Raw genomic sequence first — 22,426 nt, 5'->3', positions numbered from 1 at the left:
TTTTGCGCCTTGGCAGGAAGTGGGTATATAAATAGACAGCTTCAAGTAAACTTGCGACAAACATCAGTTGAAAATTAATTACTAGGAAGCAAAACCTATAGAACTCAGCCAGGGGCTTATTCAGCTTTCACTCAGCAGCTCTCTAACATCCCTTTCCACCACGTGAGTTGCGGCCCCGCCCTTCCCGAGTGAGGGCAAGAGAAGGGCTACAGGGCTTCGGCCGCCGCTACCGAGCATGCTCGGGAAGGGTGGCGCATGCTCAGTGAAGAACTCGGCATGAAGAACACCTTTCCTCTTCTTTTCTTTTCAAGGGTTGCGCTGGGGCCTTCGGCTCCCCGCTGAGGAAGAGGGAGAGGGCAGGCTTCTTCCGGAGAACAGGTAGCTACAGAAACACACGCACCTGGGTGGGTGCTCGGTGGAGGGGGGGGGCGAGGACGGCGCGGAATACCAGCACGAGAAGCAGCGGCGGCTTTCCTAACGGCCCTGTCTCGAGACGCGGCAGTTGGGTTGCGCATGCGCGAGGGGTGGGTGGTTTTGGTTTGTTTTTTCTAAAGGGAGCCGTTGGCGGCCGAGCAGCGCGAGCGCCACCTTCAGGCAGGGTCGTGGCAAAGCAGGAGGGAAGCCGCACGGCGAGGGGACTGAAGCAATGAGAATGTGGGCGGGGCTTGTCAGTCCTCTTCCGCTGATTTGAATGGATGAACGGGAGCCTTGGAGCAGGATTGGCTGTTCCCTCACCCGCCCTGTTTCTTTTCTCTCCATATAAGGAAGAGCGGCGCCCTTTATCCAGAGAGTGGCCCATTTGCCATAGAGTTCATATCACAAAGACCACGGGCATCATCATCATCATCATCATCATTATTATTATACCCCTGGCCCCCTTTGAGTGTCTGTGTCACTCTGTTTCCTGTCTTCTACTACTGTTATTGTTATTGTATTTATTTATTTATGTCCCCCCTTTTTTTGCTTGACAGTGACTCAAGGCAGGCTTACAGATAAAAATAAGACCTTCATATCCTCATACTTTCTGGTTGCAAGTACTCATATTTATAATATATATATATCTTGGTAGCTGCTGCAAATATATATATATATATACAGTGGTACCTCGGGTTAAGTACTTAATTCGTTCCGAAGGTCCGTTCTTAACCTGAAACTGTTCTTAACCTGAAGCACCACTTTAGCTAATGGGGCCTCCTGCTGCCACTGCTGCACAATTTCTGTTCTCATCCTGAAGCAAAGTTCTTAACCCGAGGTACTATTTCTGGGTTAGCGGAGTCTGTAACCTGAAGCATATGTAACCTGAAGCGTATGTAACCCGAGGTACCACTGTGTGTGTGTGTGTGTGTATATATATATATATATATATATATATATATATATATATACACACACACACACATACACACAGAGCAGTTTGCAGCGATATAGAAACATAAAACCAGAAAATAGCATCAAGAAAAATTTAAAATGAGTTAAAAGCAAAAAAATAAAATAAAAAAATAAGGAATTAAAAGCAGACGTATGGAACTAGGGGGACGTGGGTGGCGCTGTGGTCTAAACCACTGAGCCTAGGGCTTGCCGATCGCAAGGTCGGCGGTTCGAATTCCCGCGATGGGCTGAGTTCCCGTTGCTCGGTCCCTGCTCCTGCCAACCTAGCAGTTCGAAAGCACGTGCAAGTCCAAGTAGATAAATAGGTACCGCTCCAGCGGGAAGGTAAACGGCATTTCCGTGCGCTGCTCTGGTTCGCCAGAAGCGGCTTAGTCATGCTGGCCACATGACCTGGAAAAGCTGTCTCTTGACAATCTTCTCATCTTTGCCGTGTGCAGCTTCTTCCATCACTGCAGCACAGTCCACATCTGGGGAGATTCCTCCTTTTGATTCATAACGTTGCCAGATTTCTTTCTTGGGGTCTGGACATGACAACCTATTATTATTTTCTGATTAGGGTGCCAGGAACAAAGGAGGATGGGGGAGGCTCTGCGGTTTTCAATAGTTACGTAGAATATTGAATTACAGTAAGAATCTCGAAATAAATTTTTAAAATGTCCAGTAGCACCTTAGAGACCAACTAAGTTTGTTCTGGGTATAAGCTTTTGTGAGCATGCATACTTCTTCAGATACAGTAAGCATGGTTTTCACACAAACACCCATCCCCCAATAAACATTTCCTGCTGACATTTCCTCTTCCACACAGCCATGGAAGACACAGCATTCCTCCTTTGCATCTGGTGCTGCTGTTTGTTCCCATTTGTGGCTTCTAATGGTCCATATATCTTGAAAGGTGACCCGTTCTATCCTTTCCTTCAGAGAAGAAATGAACTGGAGGGTGATGCTGACGCTGGAGAACTTGGGCCAGTTGCACCGTGCTTGCCGGCAGCTGCACTCCCTGGCTTATGGGAAAGTACACCGAACACAGTGGAAGCCTGTCTTGTCATCTGCCTACCCCATGTGCCCAGTTCAGCTGCACCCTCTGCTCTGGCAGCCAGACACCAGCTCACAATTCAGGCTTTTAACAACCAAGGAGGTAATTAACAGCTACTTTATTCTTGCTTCCAAGAATGCCTGTTGTGTGTGCCTGGTGCTGTTTTGTAGAGGAATCTTCAGTCTATTTTGTAGAGAAACAAAAACTGTGGTTAATGCAAAAGAAACGTTGACTAAAAGTGTTTGATCTGTTCTGAACAAATTCAAGTGTGCCTTTTGCCCAGCCCATCTTGAAATGACAAAAGTGGAAACCATTGGAAACAAGATGAAAAATGGTAATACGGCACAACATATGGTTTAATTGTTCCTCTTTCAAAGTGCACCAGCACTTTGTTCACTGGAGCTGAGTGCCTGTGGATCTTTCTTACATAGCTGTGTGTGTCCGGCTGCCGTATAAGCAAAGCAGGCCTTGCATTTTAAGATTTTACAGCTTTGCGTGAAACTGCTTCCCCTTCCATCCATCCCATGTGCACTCCTTGAACTCTCTTGCAGAGAAAGAAATCGGCCAAGGAGAAACAGCGACCTGTACAACCAAAACCAGAGAAGCAGGAGGTTGAGATAATGTCCAGGATGAGCGTGGAAGACCTTGCAAAAGCCATGCATAAAGACATAGGTGAGACTGTTTCTTTGACTTTGCAAAGAGCACCATCCTCAGAATTCCTTCTCTGCTGCTCCCACTTGAATCCCTTTTTAGTGACGCTCGGTATAGCATCTGCCCTGCGTGCATGCAGGTTGAGTTCACAGCCTCCAGCGCTGGCAATGTCTCCTGCCTGAAACCCTGAAGAGACCCTGAGATAGATGGACCAATAGTCGAACTCAGTATATTGCAGTTTCCTTTGCTGACAAGACAGGAGAATGTGAGCCTGGTATCTGCTGACTTGGGAGTCCTACAGCGGAGCTTATGTCACTCATTAGCCCATTTTAATTGTTTCAAGATTTCCTGCCTTTCCAGTGCCATAAAGGAGGTTTGTGTAAGATGTCTTTCATCCTCTAGAGCATTCCTCAGCCATCTGCTTCCGATGTGCTTGAGCTACTTTCATCTGAGAAAGGTTTGAATTAAATGAATTTGCCATAGAATTGGTCCCAGTTGGATGGGGGGTTTTTTTGCAGTGGGAGGTTGAGAAAGGAGAATGAGAAACCCTTTGTTGTACTTCTTTAGCTTGTTTCATTTAGAGTTTTCCCCCCACATGTGAAATATATTTTCCCAAGGTGGTAGTGATAAATTTTGTTGTTTAATCATTTAGTCGTGTCCGACTCTTCGTGACCCCATGGACCAGAGCACGCCAGGCACTCCTGTCTTCCACTGCCTCCTGCAGTTTTGTCAAACTCATGCTGGTAGCTTCGAGAACACTGTCCAACCATCTCGTCCTCTGTCGTCCCCTTCTCCTTGTGCCCTCCATCTTTCCCAACATCAGGGTCTTTTCCAGGGAGTCTTGTCTTCTCATGAGGTGGCCAAATTATGGAACCTCAGCTTCAGGATTTGTCCTTCCAGGGAGCACTCAGGGCTGATTTCCTTCAGAATAGATAGGAGTCTCCTCCAGCACCATAATTCAAAAGCATCAATTCTTCAGCAATCAGCCTTCTTTATGGTCCAGCTCTCACTTCCATACATCACTTCTGGGAAAACCATAGCTTTAACTATACAGCACTGAAATCCAGGCTTGAATTCAGCAGCTGCTGTGGTGGTGACTGCAAGTCCCTGTGTGAGAGCCAGTATGGTGTAGTGGTTAAGAGCGGTAGTCTCGTAATCTGGTGAACCGGGTTCGTGTCTCCGCTCCTCCACATGCAGCTGCTGGGTGACCTTGGGCCAGTCACACTTCTTTGAAGTCTCTCAGCCCCACTCACCTCACAGAGTGTTTGTTGTGGGGAAGGAAGGGAAAGGAGAATGTTAGCCGCTTTGAGACTCCTTAAAGGGAGTGAAAGGCGGGATATCAAATCCAAACTCTTCTTCTTCTTCTGACAAAGACCCTATCCAGCTAGGCTCCAAGTAGTTCAAATTGCTATGTTTTACTTCCATTGTTGAAGGCAGTATGCGTCCAATTGGCAGTTGCTCAGAATCACAAGTGGGAGGGAGTGCAGTTCATCATCATCATCAAACCTTTATTGCATTAGCATACAGCCATAGCAGGATAAGACAAAAATGCTAGAGAGAAGCAACCTGATAAAACAGAATTCAAACGATATTACTGGCATTGTGACATTTATATTACCCTAAAACAATAATGTAAAAATTTAGTTGCCAGCGCCGGGAATCTAAAATGCAGATGTATATAAAACATATAATGGCCCCAAAATAGGCTCGGCACATTAGGTTAAAAAGGTAATACAAAGAATTAAAACAGGTCCAGGTCTGGGACACACTACCCAGTCAGTGTAGCCCTAAGTTTCAAAGCCTGCACTATAAAGATTGCCACCCCACGTGAAATTTGGGGATTTGCATCCACAAGAAGGAATTTCAAACAGTCTTCCTTAGATGTGATGGTGGGCGGGATCAAGAGGAGGAGCTTAGTTCTTATTAGCTCATAAATAGGGCAGTAGAAAAAGAAGTGCATGGACATAGACGCTGAGTAATGGGGGTCTTAAAGTAAATCCCCTGCAAGAAGGCCGTGGGTATAGAATGGAAACGGGCCGAGTGCAGTTGTTCTCACTTCCTGTTTTTGGGCTTCCCATAAGCATCTGGTTGGCTAATGTGAGAACAGGATGCTGCCCCAGATGTGCCACTGGGCTGATCCAGCAGGCTCTTCTTAGAGCTGCTTTATCAACCATGTTCTTCCTGAGGTTGGTGCACTGACCAATACAACTTTCCGTTCTGTTTTCAGATCATATATACAAAGCCTTGCTAAACACGAGCGTTGATATAGATGCACTAGAACCCGACTCGGTCCTGGATGAAGTGTTGATCAAGGACATCGTTCTAAAATCCGGCATGAAACACAAATGGGCCAAGTTGAAAGAAGACAAAATCAAAGAAAACAAAGATGCCGTAAAGAGGTAATGGCTTGGGTTAATTGATTTTGGTTGCTAGGTTTATGCAGACCCTGTTTTCTATCGCCCTTTTGCTATTCCGGCTTATGTTTGATGTCTATAGTCTTTGATACTCATTCACAAGCTTGGATCCTAACTTTTCGCTTAGGTTTTTGTATGTGCTAATATTGATTTAAAAATATTAGTAACTTTATATGAATGTACAAATTATATCTACCTGCATTTTCATAATATTTTGTTTTAAGTTGTCTGTTGTTGCTTCAGTTATTTGTATACCTCTTAGAGATATTTTCAATATGTTAAGCAGTATAGAAATTAAATAGTCAATCAAAGCCTTAATTAATATTGAGCCAATTTTGTTTTCTCTCTGTCCACACCCCTTTTGCTTTGCTTATCCTCTAGCCCAGTGGTTCTCAACCATTTTTCTCTGAGCCGCGCTTTCAGAATAAAAATATGCTTGCGCCACACTGAAATTTTTATTGATAAGAAATACGTTGGAAAACTATTCCTGTGCTTCTGTCTACGAGTCCAAATAAAAACCATTTTAGCTGTTATGGAAATCTCATTTGGTCAGTAGTATTTGAAATAAACCCTTCTCAGATCTTTTAGTTTCTATAACTCAATAAACAAAGAAGCGCTGACTGAAGTAAAGCCCTTTGCTGTGAAGAGAGCACCCCGTTTCATTTAGCCACATATCCATGCGTACTCCATTTCCTGAAGAAGAAAATACCACATCTTGGCAGGCTACTGGCATTGGGCTGTGACTCGTTGCTGAGGATCGCATGCTGAGATCATTGATGCTCAGGAATTTTAAGGGATCTGTTAAGAGGAAAATGTGAAGGAGAAACACAAGGAGGGTTTACTTCATGGGTAGGCAAACTAAGGCCCGGGGCCGGATCTGGCCCAATTGCCTTCTCAATCCGGCCCACAGACAGTCCAGGAATCAGTGTGTTTTTACATGAGTAGAATGTGTCCTTTTATTTAAAATGCATCTCTGGGTTATTTGTCGGGCCTGCCTGGTGTTTTTACATGAATAGAATGTGTCCTTTTATTTAAAATGCATCTCTGGGTTATTTGTAAACGGATCCCTGACCATTAGGTCCAGTCGTGGCCGACTCTGGGGTTGTGGCGCTCATCTTGCTTTATTGGCCGAGGGAGCTGGCGTACAGCTTCCGGGTCATGTGGCCAGCATGACTAAGCCGCTTCTGGTGAACCAGAGCAGCGCACGGAAACACCGTTTACCTTCCCGCCGGAGTGGTACATATTTATCTACTTGCACTTTGACGTGCTTTTGAACTGCTAGGTGGGCAGGAGCAGGGACCGAGCAACAGGAGCTCACCCCGTCGCGGGGATTTGAACCGCCGACCTTCTGATCGGCAAGTCCTAGGCTCTGTGGTTTAGACCACAGCGCCACCCGCGTCCTGGGTTATTTGTGGGGCATAGGTTCTCTCCCCCCCCCAAATATAGTCCAGCCCCCCACAAGGTTTGAGGGACAGTGGACCGGCTCCCTGCTGAAAAAGTTTGCTGACCCCTGGTTGACTTCATTTGCAAACCTTGTGTGTTTCTGTTCATTGCAGGCCTCCTGCAGATCCTGCTTCATTAACTCCAAGGCCTCCAATTGTTACCATCCTGGGCCACGTCGACCACGGGAAAACCACGTTGCTTGACACGCTGAGGAAAACTCAGGTGGCAGCAATGGAAGCAGGCGGCATCACACAGCATATCGGTGCCTTTCTTGGTATGATTTATCAGAGTCATTTTAACGTGCATTGATAATTACGCTGACTTAACCTTAGAAAAAAATTTTAAGAATAAGTATTGATGTATAAAGATTGAGGTTTATAAGTTAAAATTGGTTAACTAAAATGAATTAGAGATAATAAGGTAAAGTTTGGGGACAAGAACTTGCTGAGCTAAAAACTGGAACTGGAATACAAGAAGGGGAGGTGCGGGGAAGTCAAGGAAATTGGTCATTGACAGTAAGAAATGTAAATTTTATGTGTTTTTATTTGTTTCTTTTTATGTTTTTTCTTTATTTTTTGAAAATTCCAATAAATATTTTTTTAAAAAAAAAGATAATTACGCTGACTTTTCCTCAGATTATCCCATCCACACCATACATTTAAAGAACTCTTGGACCACTTTAACAGTCATAGCTGTCAAGGGTCTCCCCTCAGCACCCTTGAACAAACTATAGCCCCCAGGATTCCTTGGGATCTCCACACAATCTTGTTTCCTAAGGTGTTTTAGTGTCAGAAAACAGTTGCTGTTTTGAGTTGCTGACGCTACTCTGCTGTACAGCACAGAAATGAAGACCAGTTTCAATAATAAGGGGTGCGGCTTCCAAGAAAATAATAATTACCATGAAGGCATACAGTGGAGCTTGGGACTGCAGCAGTGACAGTAAAAGAAACCTTTAAAAAATATATGTTTAGCAGATTCCCTGAGTAGAAATTGGAGTTTGGCTTTGTGAAGAACTGCTGCTGCCTTAACAGAATCCATGTTCAAAAGAAATTTGAGCAGTCTGCAATCGTGTAACCATTTTTTGGTGGGGAACAAGAACCATGGAGCTCTGTGGAGCATAGATTTTTGACGTGCATTTATAATTTTTACAATAGTGGTGTGTAGATTTGATTGTTGTTGGGGTTTGGGGTTTTTTTTTGCAGTGCGTTTGCCTTCTGGAGAAAAAATAACATTTCTGGATACTCCTGGCCATGCTGCATTTTCAGCCATGAGGGCGAGAGGTACACATGTCACAGATATTGTCATATTGGTGGTAGCCGCAGAAGATGGCGTAATGAAGCAGACCGTGGAATCTATTCAACACGCTAAAAATGCCAGAGGTACAGCACTTTTCTTTAAAGCGGGTGGGAGGAAGGGAGAGGTCAAATACCATATATAATCACCGAAAGCCTTCACTTTTTCCCAAGGCCCTTAGGTCAGATGCTTACCTGTTTGCGAGCTGCTCTTTCTGATATGGTGGGATCAAAACAGCTTCACAAATAAATATCCTTTCACTCGATTCAACTGTAGTTTTGGGGAAACGTCTTTGGTTTGCTGCTTCCCATGCTTCGCTGTTTAGACTTTGGCGTTCTCCCCTGTTTCCTTTTCTCTCGCAGTTCCAATTATCGTTGCCATTAATAAATGCGACAAGCCTGAAGCCGACCCGGATAGAGTTAAGAAAGAGCTCCTGGCTCACAATGTAGTTTGTGAAGAATATGGAGGAGATGTTCAGGCTGTCCATGTTTCAGCACTAAAGGTAATTTTCACCTGTCGTCACGGTGCTAACCGTGGGCCATAGGTGGACTTCATTTCTGGAAGCGTGCTATTTCCAGAAGCATATTTCCTTTTCCCATAAGCTAGTTCCAGCTATCGTATTTTTCGCTCTATAAGACACACTTTTTCCCCCTCCAAAAATTAATGGGAAATGTGTGTGCGTCCTATGGAGCGAATGCAGGCTCCTTGGCTTCAGCGATAGCAACGCGAAGCCTCCGAAGCGCAGAGGGAGAGTTCCCCCTGCACTCCGGAGGCTTTGCGTTGCTTTCGCTGAAGCCGCCTGAAGCCCCCAGAGCGCAGTGGGAACTCCCACTGTGCTCCGGGGGCTTCAGGCAGCTATCCGCAAGCCTTCGGAGCGCAGCAGGAGTTCCCACTGCACTACGAAGGCTTGCGGATAGCCGCCTGAAGCCTGGAGAGCGAGAGGGGTCGGTGCACACCGATCCCTCTTGCTCTCCAGGCTTCGCTTCGCTGGAGAGGCGCTGCACAGTTTTCCCTCTCTGCGCAGCGCCCCTTCAGCAAAGCGGGAGGAGAAATGGAAGGGGCTCTGTTTCTCCTGCTGCTTCGCTGAAGGGGTGCTGAGCAGAGAGGGAGAGAATTTATTTTTTCCTGTTCTCCCCCTCCTATGGTCCGGTGCGTCCTATGGTCCGGTGCGTCCTATAGAGCCAAATATACGGTAATTCTGGAAGGTAATTTGTAGTGTTTTTCACGGTGCAAAAGAAAAATGCTTGTGTCATTCTTGTGTGTCTGCAGGTGTAGATCTGCAGATCATTAGATTAACGCTAAGACGTTTCATACATCGATCTGGGACAGAATTAGTTGGGGCAAATGTTAATTTTTGAGGTTGAATAAACAACTAAATCTGCAATCCTAAAATGGGTGGGACCCAAAGATGATTTCGCTACCGTCTGCAGCTAAGCCCTGCTGTGTTTTCACCAGCAGGGCAGAGGGGAGGTCCATTTTGTGGGTTCTTAAAAACCCTGTTTTGGAGGGTAATACAAAGGTGTCATTTACACCATCACCTGGGCTTTTGGATCTGTCTGATTCAAGCTGTTTCCTGGTGCTTCCTTGAAACACCCTCTTTTTGACTCTACCGGCATCCATTGGTAGGGCCAGGTTTCGGTATCAGCAGGGAGGTAGAATTCAACTTCTGGCCTCTCTCTGTTTATCCTATAGCCCTAGGGTTGCCTCCTTAAAGAGCAGAGGCAGCAACAAAGCTGCTATATGACGGACCATACAGATTGGATGTCTTTTCCTCATGTTATTGCAAATGATCAAAAAACCCACAACCCAGCAAAGGAAGTACTGTGGGTTGGAAAAAAATTCCCTGATGCTGATGCATGTTCCTGGGCATGAAGGAATACCTGGCCACACAATGACAGTCTCCATGCAGAGGGGTTTAAATCATCCTCATCCCCAAACAGCCTTCTGTGCAGTAATCCAGATTTTAGAGCTATTCATCCCTGTCGTAACGTAACACGTGGTCTGATGTGTCATTTCCTTGATCCCAAGCGACTCAGCTCTTTTCTGAACTGTCTTTGTTTGGCGTAGGGTGACAACTTGATGGCTTTAGCAGAGGCAACCGTGGCTCTTGCGGAGGTGTTGGAACTGAAGGCAGACTCTACGGGCCCCGTGGAAGGCACCATCATAGAGTCTCGCACAGATAAAGGAAAAGGGTGAGCCACAGGCACACGCCCCTTCATTCCCTGACAGAATCACTAGTCATTTCAGTCATTATTATTAGTAAATGTCAACCATGCTTTTTTCTTCAATGTTATCTCCATTAATTGCCACCACCAGTCCTCTATATTTTTCCATCCATGTCCATCTTAAAATCTCTCTACTGTGATCACATATTGGAATAATAGTCCATAATTTCCCCCTCCCTTGTTATATATCCTTTAATTCATGCCCAGTTCCAGATGTCCAAATTCCATTTCCTGTTGCATTTCCATTTCCTGTTATTTAGAAGCAAAGTGGCTTCTATTATTGCAGCACTAAGAGAGGTTAGGCTGTTGAACCCAGTGTGCAACCGATCTATCTCTTTCTGTGCTTCTGGGAAGCCACAGGAGAGCCACCGGGAATGTAGTGGGTGAACTTGGGACTGGTCCTTATCTCCATCATAATTCACCTAAGTAAGGAACTGTGGGGTTGGCAAACCAGTGGCCCTCCAGATATTGCAGGACTACATTTCCCATCATGCCTGATTGTTGGTTGGAGGTGAGGGGAGTTGAAGCCCAACAACATCTATAGGGCCACTGATTCCCCATCCCTGACTTAAGGAGTGGGGAATCTAGGTACACTGTCCTGAACTATTTGGAAGGGCCGGGCTCAAGTGTGGTAAGACAGATATCAAAATACAGTGGTACCTCGGGTTACATACGCTTCAGGTTACATACGCTTCAGGTTACAGACTCTGCTAACCCAGAAATAGTACCTCGGGTTAAGAACTTTGCTTCAAGATGAGAACAGAAATCGTGCTCCGGCAGCAGGAGGAGGCCCCATTAGCTAAAGTGGTGCTTCAGGTTAAGAACAGTTTCAGGTTAAGAACGGACCTCCGGAACGAATTAAGTATTTAACCCAAGGTACCACTGTAAACAGAAAGCATGTGCATTGCGAATTTGTTTGCTACAATCCACATATGCTATAACGCGTCTCAAGACATCTCACCATATTAAAAAAAAGCAAATAAAATTAGTAGCGTAAAATTGGTTGTACGAAATCAAACGCGATCTTCCCTCCTTCTCCCCTCTAGTCCAGTGACCACTGCCATCATCCAGAGAGGCACTCTGAGAAAGGGCTGTATTCTGGTTGCAGGGAAAAGCTGGGCCAAAGTGCGTCTGATGTTTGACGAGAACGGCAAGGCCATGGAAGTTGCCCCTCCAAGCATGCCAGTGGAGATCGTGGGATGGAAGGAGGTTCCTTCAGCCGGAGAGGAAATCCTTGAAGTAGAGTCTGAGGTACCACAGATTTCCCATTCAGCATTTAAGCCTGGCGCCCCCAAGGTGGGTCCTCTCACTGGGCAACGAGGACACACTTACCTTGGGCTCCAGGCCTCGGGGGGGGGGGAGCAGCAGGGACAAGCTACCAGGGCAGGGATGGAGAACCTGCGGCCTTCCCCATGTCATTGGGCTCCAACTCCCATTAGCCTCAGAAAGATGGGAGTTGCAGCCCAACAATATCGGGATGGCCGCATTGGACCCCCATCCCTGTACTAGAGAGAAGCAGCAGAATTAATGAACACGGATTGGCTTTGGCTATGGCAGCACAAGAAGCTATTTACACTGCTGGAACGGAAGCTGTTTGCAAGCTGTTTGTGTCCCGCTTTCTTCCACTCCATTACCTCAGATGGCAGGGTGCAGCGGCTCATGGAAAGCACAGTGGGCCCCACAATCTCTGTGCACTTAGCAGCGCTTGTTCTGATCTTCCTCAAGCCACCAGAAGCATAATAACCTCATTGACCACCTCTCCTCCACAAAAGGTCTGGAGGGTTGTAACATGAGAACGGGCCTTCTCTGCAGTGGCTCCCCACGCTCTCCCCGGTGAGGTTTGCCTGGTTCCTTCATTATACACCTCTAGGTGCCAGGCAAAAACGTTGCCCTTCAACCAGGCCTTTGGCTGATTGACATCTGATGCCCTTTTTAATGTGTGTTTTTTTTGGGGGGGGGTAGATTTTTGGTTTGTTGTTCTTATTTTTATTACGTATCATGTGTTTTTTATATTGTGATTATATATTGCAAACCACCCTGAGATCTAAGAGTATAGGGTGGAACACAAAATGAATAAAAAAGCGTAAGGCAAAAAATAGAGGGGGTTTTTTTAAAAAAAAATTAAGATAATTTAAGAAGAACAGCTGTGTTTGGAGGCAACATATATTTGAGTACCAGCTGCGGTGGCTGACTACATCCTAATTTGAGCTGTTAACATCTGGCTGGTCAGTGCTGCAGTTGTAGGTTTGACTACTACCTTCCCTTCCAGGTACCGAACACAGTTCCCCACTTCCCTCTGTAGCTCTTGGTGCACACCAAAAATAAATTGCTGGTGGGAGGGGAACCCTTGGGCTGTTGGGTGGGGGCTGCAGATGGAGGTGGGAGCCCAGATCCTGGGATCCCAGATCCTGGGATCCCAGCTATCGTGCTAGATCAGAGAGGCAGCTCTTTTGTTCTTCTGCCAAGCAAAGGGCCCGTGAAGTTGTCGAGTGGAGAACCTACGCCGAGCAACAAGAGAAGGCGAAGAAGGACCTAGAGGTCATCGAGGCGAAGCAGAAGGAGCACAGGGACGCCTACAAGAAGGACAGAGAAGGCATGGAAAACATGTCCTGGAAGCAGAGAAGGGCAGCGGTGTACAAGAGCAAAAAGCATCTCCTGGCTATACGACCGAAAGAAAAAGGGGAGAGTGACAAAAATGTGCTGCACATCATCATCAAAGGTGGAGTCTTTCTTACTCACTTGGGTTTGTCCTGCTCCCAAGAGCTGCTATTATTATTATTATTATTATTATTATTATTATTATTATTATTCCCCAGCACTGGGCTGGGCAGGGTGCACTTCCCCATATAATATTAAATAGCACCATTTGAAGCCTTGAGAAAGCAAGGCCCACAAGAGGGCACACATGGTACATAGGAAGCTGCCTTATATCAAGATAGACCATTGGTCTGCCTAGTTCAGTATTGTCTGCACTGATTGGTAGCGACTTTCCAGGATTTCAGACAGAGCTCCCAAAGTCTTGCCTGGAGGTGTTGGGCAGTGGACTTAGGTCATCCTCCTGCATGGAAAGCAAATGCTTTAATGCTTGAACTGTGGTCCTTCCTCATGCTACTTAACTGACACACAGGTGTGGCTTAACTGGCATTGAGAATGGCACCTGTCATTGTTAGCCATTTATGATAAAATAGGCGCCATACACAAGACCTGAAAATAAATTGAGACTTGTCAAGTTGGCAGCAGTTGAACAGCAAGTATTATTCACGTATACGTTAATGACTACAATGTGTTTCTCTCCCTTGAGCCCAAGAGAGGGTTTAGTCCTTTTTGTTTTCAAAATGCCTTCATAGCAGTGCATAAGTTACTAGTCCATAGCTTGCCTGTCCTCACAAACTCCTCCAGACACCCTCACGGTTCTCAGCCAAAGAATCAACTAACAGAGTAGCTTGCCAACTGCCACCTCCTTTCCCCATACCATTTATTCTTTGTGAAATGCATTTATAATGCAAATACACTACAGATACTAACAGTCACGACTATTAATGGCTGTACTTGTAGACTCTTCTTTACTGAATTCCAAGTGACCCCACAACATTTTAATCAGACTGTTGGAAAGTCCTGGGAGGTTTTAATTTCAGAAGAAGAAGAATTTGGATTTGATATCCCGCCTTTCACTCCCCTTAAGGAGTCTCAAAGCGGCTAACATTCTCCTTTCCCTTCCTCCCCCACAACAAACACTCTGTGAGGTGAGTGGGGCTGAGAGACTTCAAAGAAGTGTGACTGGCTCAAGGTCACCCAGCAGCTGCATGTGGAGGAGCGGAGACACAAACCTGGTTCCCCAGATTACGAGCCTTAGCGCTCTTAACCACTACACCACACTGGCTCTCAGTGTGTCTGTGAGACACAGTTTCCAAGAATTTAATCAAAGCTCTATTCCTTGCTCAGCTCCTTCTCATTTAATTGCATGAGACTTAAGTTCCTCATGGATTGTACAATAAGAAGTTGTGCTGTTCTTTGTTTTGTGTGTGCCACTCAAATTTAAACTCACTGGGACTTTTGCTCTGCCCAGGTGATGTTGATGGTTCTGTGGAAGCCATCTTGAACATCCTGGACACCTACGACGCCGATGAGGAGTGTGAACTAGATGTGGTCCACTGTGGGATTGGGGATATTAGCGAAAATGACATAAACCTCGCAGAGACTTTTAAAGGTAAAGGGTGGCCATTGAAGAAAGCGGCACCAAGTCATGTGTCTTAGATGGCTAAAGAGCCAAAGCACTTTGCCTTGCAAGCAGCCAGCAGCTCAGTAAATGGCCTTAAAGTGCACAGAAGGTGTGCTGCAGTGACTGCAGGCAGGGTTCCCATGGAGCAGAACGGGACACACTTTCCCACCCATGTTGCAAGGCAAGTCAGGAATGCGGATCTCATCCCCTCGACACATTGTGTTACCTGTCAAGACTGTGGCCAGCTGGCACCTTTGATGCCAACTATTGGAGCTGCACAGGGACATGAGTAGTGCTGTGGGTTAAACCACAGAGCCTAGGACTTGCCGATCAGAAGGTCGGCAGTTTGTTTTTTTTTTTATAATATTTTTTATTACGTTTCTTTTCCAAATTTTATACATTACAAACAAGGAGTTTACAAGAAACCATTTTTTTTTTTTTTAACAAAAATCCCAACTTGGACTTCCCCACCCCTTCCGATTCTGCGTTCTTTATATTAACAATGTCAGCAATTTGTTACCTTATGTCATACCTTATTGTAACTTTTACATGTTATGTATCTATATTCAATGTATTATGTCACAATTTTTATATCTTTAAAATAAACATAACATGTTCAATTTCATATTATCTCCTTTTCTCTTTTATCACTTAGTTTACTATTTACTTAATCATAATTGCTAAAGCGTATCATTTCCAAATCATGCACCGTCTTAAGATTCATACAGTTTGTAATACTTTTGCAAGTAGTCTTTAAACTTTTTCCAGTCCACCTCAATTGTTTCTACATCCAAATCTCGGATTCTGCCGGTCAGTTCAGCTATCTCCATGTAGTCCATCAACTGCATCTGCCATTCCTCCAGCGTGGGTAAATCTTGTGTCTTCCAGTTCTTTGCGATGAGTATTCTTGCTGCTGTACTAGCATACATAAACAAAGTTCTGTCCTTCTTTAACACTTTCTGGTCTACCATGCCCAACAGGAAGGCCTCTGGTTTCTTGGGAAAGGTATACCTAAATACCTTTTTCAACTCATTGTAAATCATTTCCCAGAAAGCCTTAACCTTTGGGCATGTCCACCAGAGGTGAAAGAAAGTCCCCTCTGCTTCCTTACACTTCCAACATTTATTGTCAGACAGGTGATGTATCTTAGCTAACTTGACTGGGGTCATGTACCACCGGTATATCATTTTCATAACTCCGGGGAATTTCCGCCATTTATATTCCAACTAAGTAGCCGCAGAGACATCCTGAGCTATTCTGCTACACCTAGAGCGGTGTATCTTCTTTCTCCTCTAGTTCCGAAGGTGCAGGTATTGCTCCACCTGGGTTGGGTATAGGCCAATTAGCTGCTGCTTCTTTTTGGAGGTCTTCTCCGTGGTCGTGCTGGAACTTTTGTAAGTCCTCTGGTGATCTTATTTTAACCTTCTTCTGTTTGTAAGTGAATGATAGCCCTTGTGGGAACTCCCACCTATAAGGAATTGTGTTGAGTCTCAGTAACTTAGCCAAATCTGAGTAGGTGGCTCTCAAGTCCAATAACTGTTTAGGAATATCTCGATAAATTTCCACCCTTTTCTCTTGTATCACAATTGAGTTTTTGAAGTGTAGGCCTAGTATTTTGTCTCTCTCCTCCCTTGATCTCAAAGCTATTAAGCAGTCTCTGGATCTATCTTTTCTTACTAATCTTCCCAACCGAAAAGCCGATACAATTTTAAAATCAATTTCTTCTTTTAAGTCCCAGAACTTTGTAAACTCTGTTGTCAAAAGTCCTTTCAAATCTTCTTGTTCAATTTCTGGGACTGCCCTTAGTCTAAGGTTGGTCTCGCGATTTTTCAATTCCACCAACGAGAGATAGGTTTGTTGGTCCCCTATCTGTTTATGAAGAGGCTTGACTTCCGCTTTAACTTCCTCGACTTCTTTTTTAGCTGATGTTGCAATTTGAACGGCTTCCCCTGCCAATTTACGATTCTCTTCTGTTGCTCCTTGCAATTTTTCAATTGCTTGAGTATGTTGGGAAACCTGATCTGTCAATTTCTGAATCGAGGATGTTGCTTGGTCAATTTTTGTTGATTGGTTATCAATTTTTTGATTTATTGCTGACAGTTGTTCCAAAACTTGTTTCAGTACTGCCTCAGCTCCTCCTGCTGCCATATCTTCCTCTTCAGATTTTTCAGGCTTTTCGGTTTCTACTTTTTGTGTCGCAAGCACAGCTGGAACTGATAATCTACGTCCCTGAGTTAAAGTTGTTTGCAAAAGCTGTGCTTGCTTTTTTGCTTTCTCTTTCTCCTTAGCTTCCTTAGCTTTGGCTGCTCTTGTCTTTCCTGTGCCACTCATCAGTCAACGTTCAAGGTCAAGTGTTGTAATCCCATGGGAAAGGCAAGTCCAGAATTTAAAACAGTCTATTGAGAGAAGGTAAACAAAAAAAAACTTTCCCAGGCCTCTGTATTCCCAATGTCCTCTAGGGGGAGTGCCACCAAAGTTTTAGTAAGAAGAAGGTAACTTTCCACAATTAAAGTCTCTTTGTTCCAACTTTAAAAACAATTTTAAAAGCAAATTAGTTCCAGCATGCTAAAAGAAAAGTCCTGCAGAGCCTTTTTCAATATATAACAAAGTTCCAGCAAGGTGCCTGCAATTGTATCCACTTCAGCTAGATGAGCTCAAAAGTTGCAAAAGTATCTGGAAGCTTGCAACAGTTCCGCAGTTTAAACAACTTTACCCGGCCACCCGGGAATTTGGGGTTAGAGTCTTCCCTTACCCTTGGGGTGTCCGCTCCAGGTCAATTTTATGCTGTATTTATTCTTTAACAGTAAAATTCAAATGTGCACGAAAGTCCCGATTTAAAGCTTCAAAGCTTCCCTGTTCATAGCGCTTTCCGCTCTTTAGACCGTCTGCTTTGATCTTGAAAGCAGTGTCGGAAGACGGACTTCCTCTTTCTCGTCTCCCGTTTTTAGCCAAATTTTCCGATTTAATTTGTAAAATCTTAGGTCCTTACTCACGGGTTTGATGTTTCAGCCCGATGTTTCTTGGAAGAAAGGTCAGCGCTCATCCGTGACAGCCGCGCGGCTTCGCCTCCGCAGAAAGAGCGATGAACCCACAGCACCGCTCCCCCTCCTTCACTCCGGAGCCCCTTACGGGGTTCCTTTTGTGATTTCGGGGTCGCTCCAGGTGCCCGCCGGGTCCCACGGCCACGGACTCACTCTGCCCGTGGTTTATCTTGATGGGTTGCCGCTGCGCCGTCGCGAGCAACCCTTTTCTGCGGTGCCCCTCTTCAGAGCTCGAAGAGGTCCGCCATCACAGTTTTGCGCCGCCTCCGGAAGTTCAGAAGGTCGGCAGTTTGAATCCCTGCGATGGGGTGAGCTCCCGTTGCTCGGCCCCTGCTCCTGCCAATCTAGCAGTTTGAAAGCACGTCAAAGTGCAAGTAGATAAATAGGTGCTGCTCCGGCAGGAAGGTAAACGGTGTTTCCGTGCGCCAGAAGCAGATTAGTCATGTTGGCCACATTACCCGGAAGCTGTACCAATAAAGCGAGTCGGTCACGACCGGACCTCGTGGTCAGGAGTCCCTTTACCTTTACCTACTGGAGTGGCACATTAACTCTCCTGTTTTAGGGGTAGTTGCTACATGCACCATCCTGATTTCTGAATGCTTTGCATGCAAGATTAAGAGTCTTCACGTAATGCTTTTCATGCAAGTCACCTTGAGGCCCTTTGTGGGACAAAAGGCAGCTTGCAGGTCGTTATAAGTGAAATAAATGGCTTTCTGCATGGCTGTGGGAATTCAGGGCACAGAATTTAACATCGCAAGAACCTCATCTTTATTATAAAGGAGGTCTCTCTCCCACATGGCTGCAAAGATATGCTTGAGGAGTGTGTGTGTGGAATGCTTGGTGAAATCATGGAAGTCAGAGAGGAGTAGGGTAGGATTTTCAGTTACCTAGACGTCTCTTCCCAATCTCTTTCTTGCAGATGTGGAATAAATTATGCAAAATAAGCAGGTGTGTGTGAATGGGTGCAATTCAGTTGGGTTTCAGAATTTAGCATTCCTTGGTGCAGAATGTTACCATGCTGCAGATGTTTTGAATTTTCTCTTCATGAATATACTCAGCCCTGCCCTTAATGTTTGGTAAATAGAGCAACTCTGGAACTTTTAAAGTATGCTTAATTTGAGCCATTAGAAAGAAGAAGTAAAATAGCAATTTTACACTTACCCTCTTTGTTGCATTGTCAGGTGTTGTATACGGGCTCAACGTGAACGCAAATAAACCTATTCAGCAGCTGGCTGCCAAGAAGGGAATAAAGTTGAAAATGCACAAAATCATCTACCGGCTTGTTGAAGATTTACAGGCGGAGCTGAGCAGCACCCTGCCCTGTTCTCTAGAGGAGCATGTGTTGGGTATACTTCTGAATTTGAGATGGCGGAAATAGGGGTGGTGGGGGTCGTAAGCATTGCTGGCCCATGTGCCCTGGTGGTTGGCTTCCCAAAAGCAGCTGTCTGGCCACTGGACCTTTGGCGTGATGATACACCAGAAGACTTTCATTCAAGGGATAGCAGTTTCAGCATAGATATTTCTAAAAGTGGGATGCGGGTGGCGCTGTGGTCTAAACCACTGAGACTCTTGGGCTTGCCAATCAGAAGGTTGGCGGTTTGAATCCGCACAACAGGGTGAGCTCCTGTTGCTCTGTCCCAGCTCCTGCCTACCTACCAGTTCGAAAGCAGGCCAGTGCAAGTAGATAAATAGGTACTGCTGCAGCGGGAAGGTAAATGGCGTTTCCATGTGCTCTGATTTCCGTCACGGTGTTCTGTTGCGCCAGAAGTGGTTTAGTCATGCTATCTGTGGACAAACGCCGGCTCCCTCGGCCTGAAAGCGAGATGAGTGCCGCAACCCCATAGTCGCCTTTGACTGGACTTAACCGTCCAGGGGTCCTTTACCTTACCTTTTTTCTAAAAGTACTGATATTCATGAAATAGTGACAAACCAGAGACAGGATTCTCTGCAGAAATGCGCAGTGCTGTAACCAGCTGCAGAAATTCCACTTCCTAAGGATCTCTCTTCCTTTTTTAATGCAAAATTCTTCATTTATATGGCACCCATCTGACTGGGATGCCCCAGCCACTCTGGGCAGCTTCGAACAAATTAAAAACATCAGGCACAGTAAATATCAAACATTAAAAACTTCCCTGTACAGGGAAGAAGACAGATGTCTTCTGAAAGTCAGATAGTTGTTTATTTCCTTGATATCTGCTGGGAGAGCGTTCCACAGTGCGGGCGTTGACTACTGAGAAGGCCCTCTGCCTGGTTCCCTGTAACCTTGCTTCTCACAAGGTTAGAAAGCCCTCGGAGCTGGACCTTGAGTCCAGCTGGGCTGGACGATGGAGTTGGAGACACTCCTTCAGGTATACAGTGCTTGAAACTTTACTTGTAATGTTTGCAGCAATCTTACAGCAGTTAGTGAGGTGCAGTTTGAACAGAACTTCTGTAGGTCAAGACTAGGGGGGAAAGAGATGGGCCTCAACATTTATTCAGAACAGACCTACTGAGTTCAGTGGGTCTACCAATCACATTCATTTCAATGAGTCTAAGCTCTAAGCTAAGTAAAACTTTGTTGAATGAAGTAAAACAGACTAAAGCTGCAGAGTACTGCAAAACAAGAAAGGGGAAAGATTGCAGACTTGTTCAGTTACGTTATTTAAATGGCACAAAATCCAGCTTTTAACTTGAAAAGTCTGGATGCAGGTTTTTTTTAGTACTGGATACAAGTCACCTTAGCTTTTGTATTTTGATTGGAATTAATGTTCATATCCTTTTTAGTGAGCAGAGACTGCCTAAATGGCACTTTCACACTTTTAGGATTCTCATGCTTTTTTGTTTTCCTTAGGAACAGCTGTTGTTTTAGCAATCTTTGATGTCACAGTTGGAAAAAGTACAGTTCCAGTAGCTGGCTGCAGAGTACAGAAGGGGCAGCTGGACAGAAAGATGAAATTTAAATTAATTCGTAATCAAGAAGTTATTTGGACAGGTGAGTAGCGGTTGATTTCCTAAGCAGCCAGTTCTACTGCCCAGTTCCCACAATTGTATGAAACTCCTGGATTTCGTAAGCCTGCTTTCTGCCCCTCCCCTTCGTGAAATTCTTACTAAAAAAATAATAGGCTGAATAAGGAACCGATATTTAAGCACCTCTTTCTACAAAAATAAAGTTTGATCCTCCTCAGTCATGTCAGTCACAGACACTTTCCCAATATGCTATGTAGATATTTTTGTGGGTAGCAGACCTCCAGGTGGAATCAGTTACTGATTCTCTTCCGCATGACTGTGATGAATTATTGCAGAGGTGTGTTCATATAATCTCATGGGAGGTGTGTGTCTCCAACACTGTTAACTTTCAGGAGGAATTTGAAAACATTACCGTTTACCCAGGCATTTGATGGTTAAATCCTATATGTGGCAACCGTAAGAACACTGGATGCTTTAGTTGAGATTCCTGCATTGCTGGGGGTTGTAGTTGACGCCCTTCCAACTCTACAACTCTGATTCTGAGTAGTGTGCTCTGGAGTGCTGTGACTTATATGAAAATTAAGAAAGTTAAGACATGGTCTGGACTGGAGCAATCTCTGCACTCTAAACATTTCTCGCCTTGTAATGTTGCACAATTTGGAGTTTTTGTTTTATGTATGTCTGTTTTACCTAGGATACCTATCGTCAATGAAGCACCATAAAGATGATGTCCCTGTAGTCAAGACTGGCATGGATTGTGGGCTCAGTTTGGACAAGAACATAGCATTTCAAGTGGGAGATGAAATTGTTTGTTTCAATGAAAAGGAAGTTGAGCAGACGATCTCTTGGGACCCAGGATTTTAAATCTCAAAACAGCCAAATATGTGATGGGCTGAGAAACACGGATTATATTATTTGCACTGCATCACAGAGACATTTGAGAAGCAGCTTGCATTGTAAAAATGAATAGGGGGCTTTAATGTATTTTTTAATATTAAAAAAAAAATCATTATCTTGTAAATTTCAATAAAAACTGTGGAAGAGCTTAGCTGTACAGTGAAACCCCCTGGATCTATATTTTATGTGTTACAATAGGAGCAACCTGAAACTTGTGTGTTATAGGCTGCGCCAAAATAATACATTTTGCTGAACAGATCCGAGTACTTGATTAACTATGTGAGGATCTGTCACTGTAGACATGTGTGCCAAGCTATTATTCAAATCAGTTTGGGAGTACAGAGAAATTCCCTCACACATTGAAATTACATGAGGGGATTACAGGGCCAGCACCAGCTTGCCACGAATTCAAGAAACACATGAAGGTAGTATCTCTACCTACATGCCACATTCAGTATGTATGTTCAAGGTAAAGCTAAGCTGCTGCTACATTTGTGCGCTTCCAGGGGATGAACAGGATTCCCATGACTCCCTATATATTTCAAGCTGGAAACACATTTTCATGATCGTTGGGAGTCAATTCCTGCAACGCTTTACGGGAATCATATGCCCCATCTTCCTCAAGACTCCATGCTCAGATTGTGCTGGGTGAATGATAGCAGCCATGGCACCTCCCCCCCCCCCCCCCGCTGAAAGCCTTTTTACACCAATGTGGAACACGGCCATGGTTGTGAAATAGGTATTTGGGACGCGAGTGGCGCTGTGGGTTGAACCACAGAGCCTAGGACTTGCCGATCAGAAGGTCAGTGGTTTGAATCCCCGCGACGGGGTGAGCTCCCGTTGCTAAGTCCCTGCTCTTGCCAACCTAGCAGTTC

The 22,426-nt window shown here is 45.0% G+C and overlaps 1 protein-coding gene across 3 annotated transcripts; it reads left to right on the top strand.

The window, feature by feature from the left end:
* On the top strand, window positions 1-21,716 carry MTIF2 (mitochondrial translational initiation factor 2). 3 transcript variants are annotated; one of them, XM_053383665.1, is made up of 14 exons: window positions 5-378; window positions 2,308-2,524; window positions 2,974-3,094; window positions 5,301-5,472; window positions 7,044-7,204; window positions 8,133-8,309; window positions 8,586-8,725; window positions 10,291-10,415; window positions 11,495-11,699; window positions 12,915-13,167; window positions 14,515-14,655; window positions 18,890-19,054; window positions 20,539-20,679; window positions 21,349-21,716. In XM_053383665.1, the coding sequence occupies exons 2-14, from the start codon at window positions 2,315-2,317 to the stop codon at window positions 21,516-21,518; spliced, it is 2,181 nt and encodes a 726-aa protein (XP_053239640.1). In that variant the 5' UTR covers window positions 5-378; window positions 2,308-2,314; the 3' UTR covers window positions 21,519-21,716. The 3 variants fall into 3 exon arrangements, with proteins under 3 accessions (XP_053239643.1, XP_053239640.1, XP_053239641.1); XM_053383666.1 differs by lacking the exon at window positions 5-378 and adding an exon at window positions 869-1,027; XM_053383668.1 differs by lacking the exon at window positions 18,890-19,054 and having other exon boundaries at window positions 1-378.
* Window positions 21,717-22,426: the final 710 nt, after the last annotated feature.

Source organism: Podarcis raffonei, chromosome 3, assembly GCF_027172205.1.
Source record: "Podarcis raffonei isolate rPodRaf1 chromosome 3, rPodRaf1.pri, whole genome shotgun sequence".
Classification (NCBI taxonomy): Eukaryota; Metazoa; Chordata; class Lepidosauria; order Squamata; family Lacertidae; genus Podarcis; species Podarcis raffonei.
This window is presented reverse-complemented; position numbering and strand designations above follow the sequence as displayed.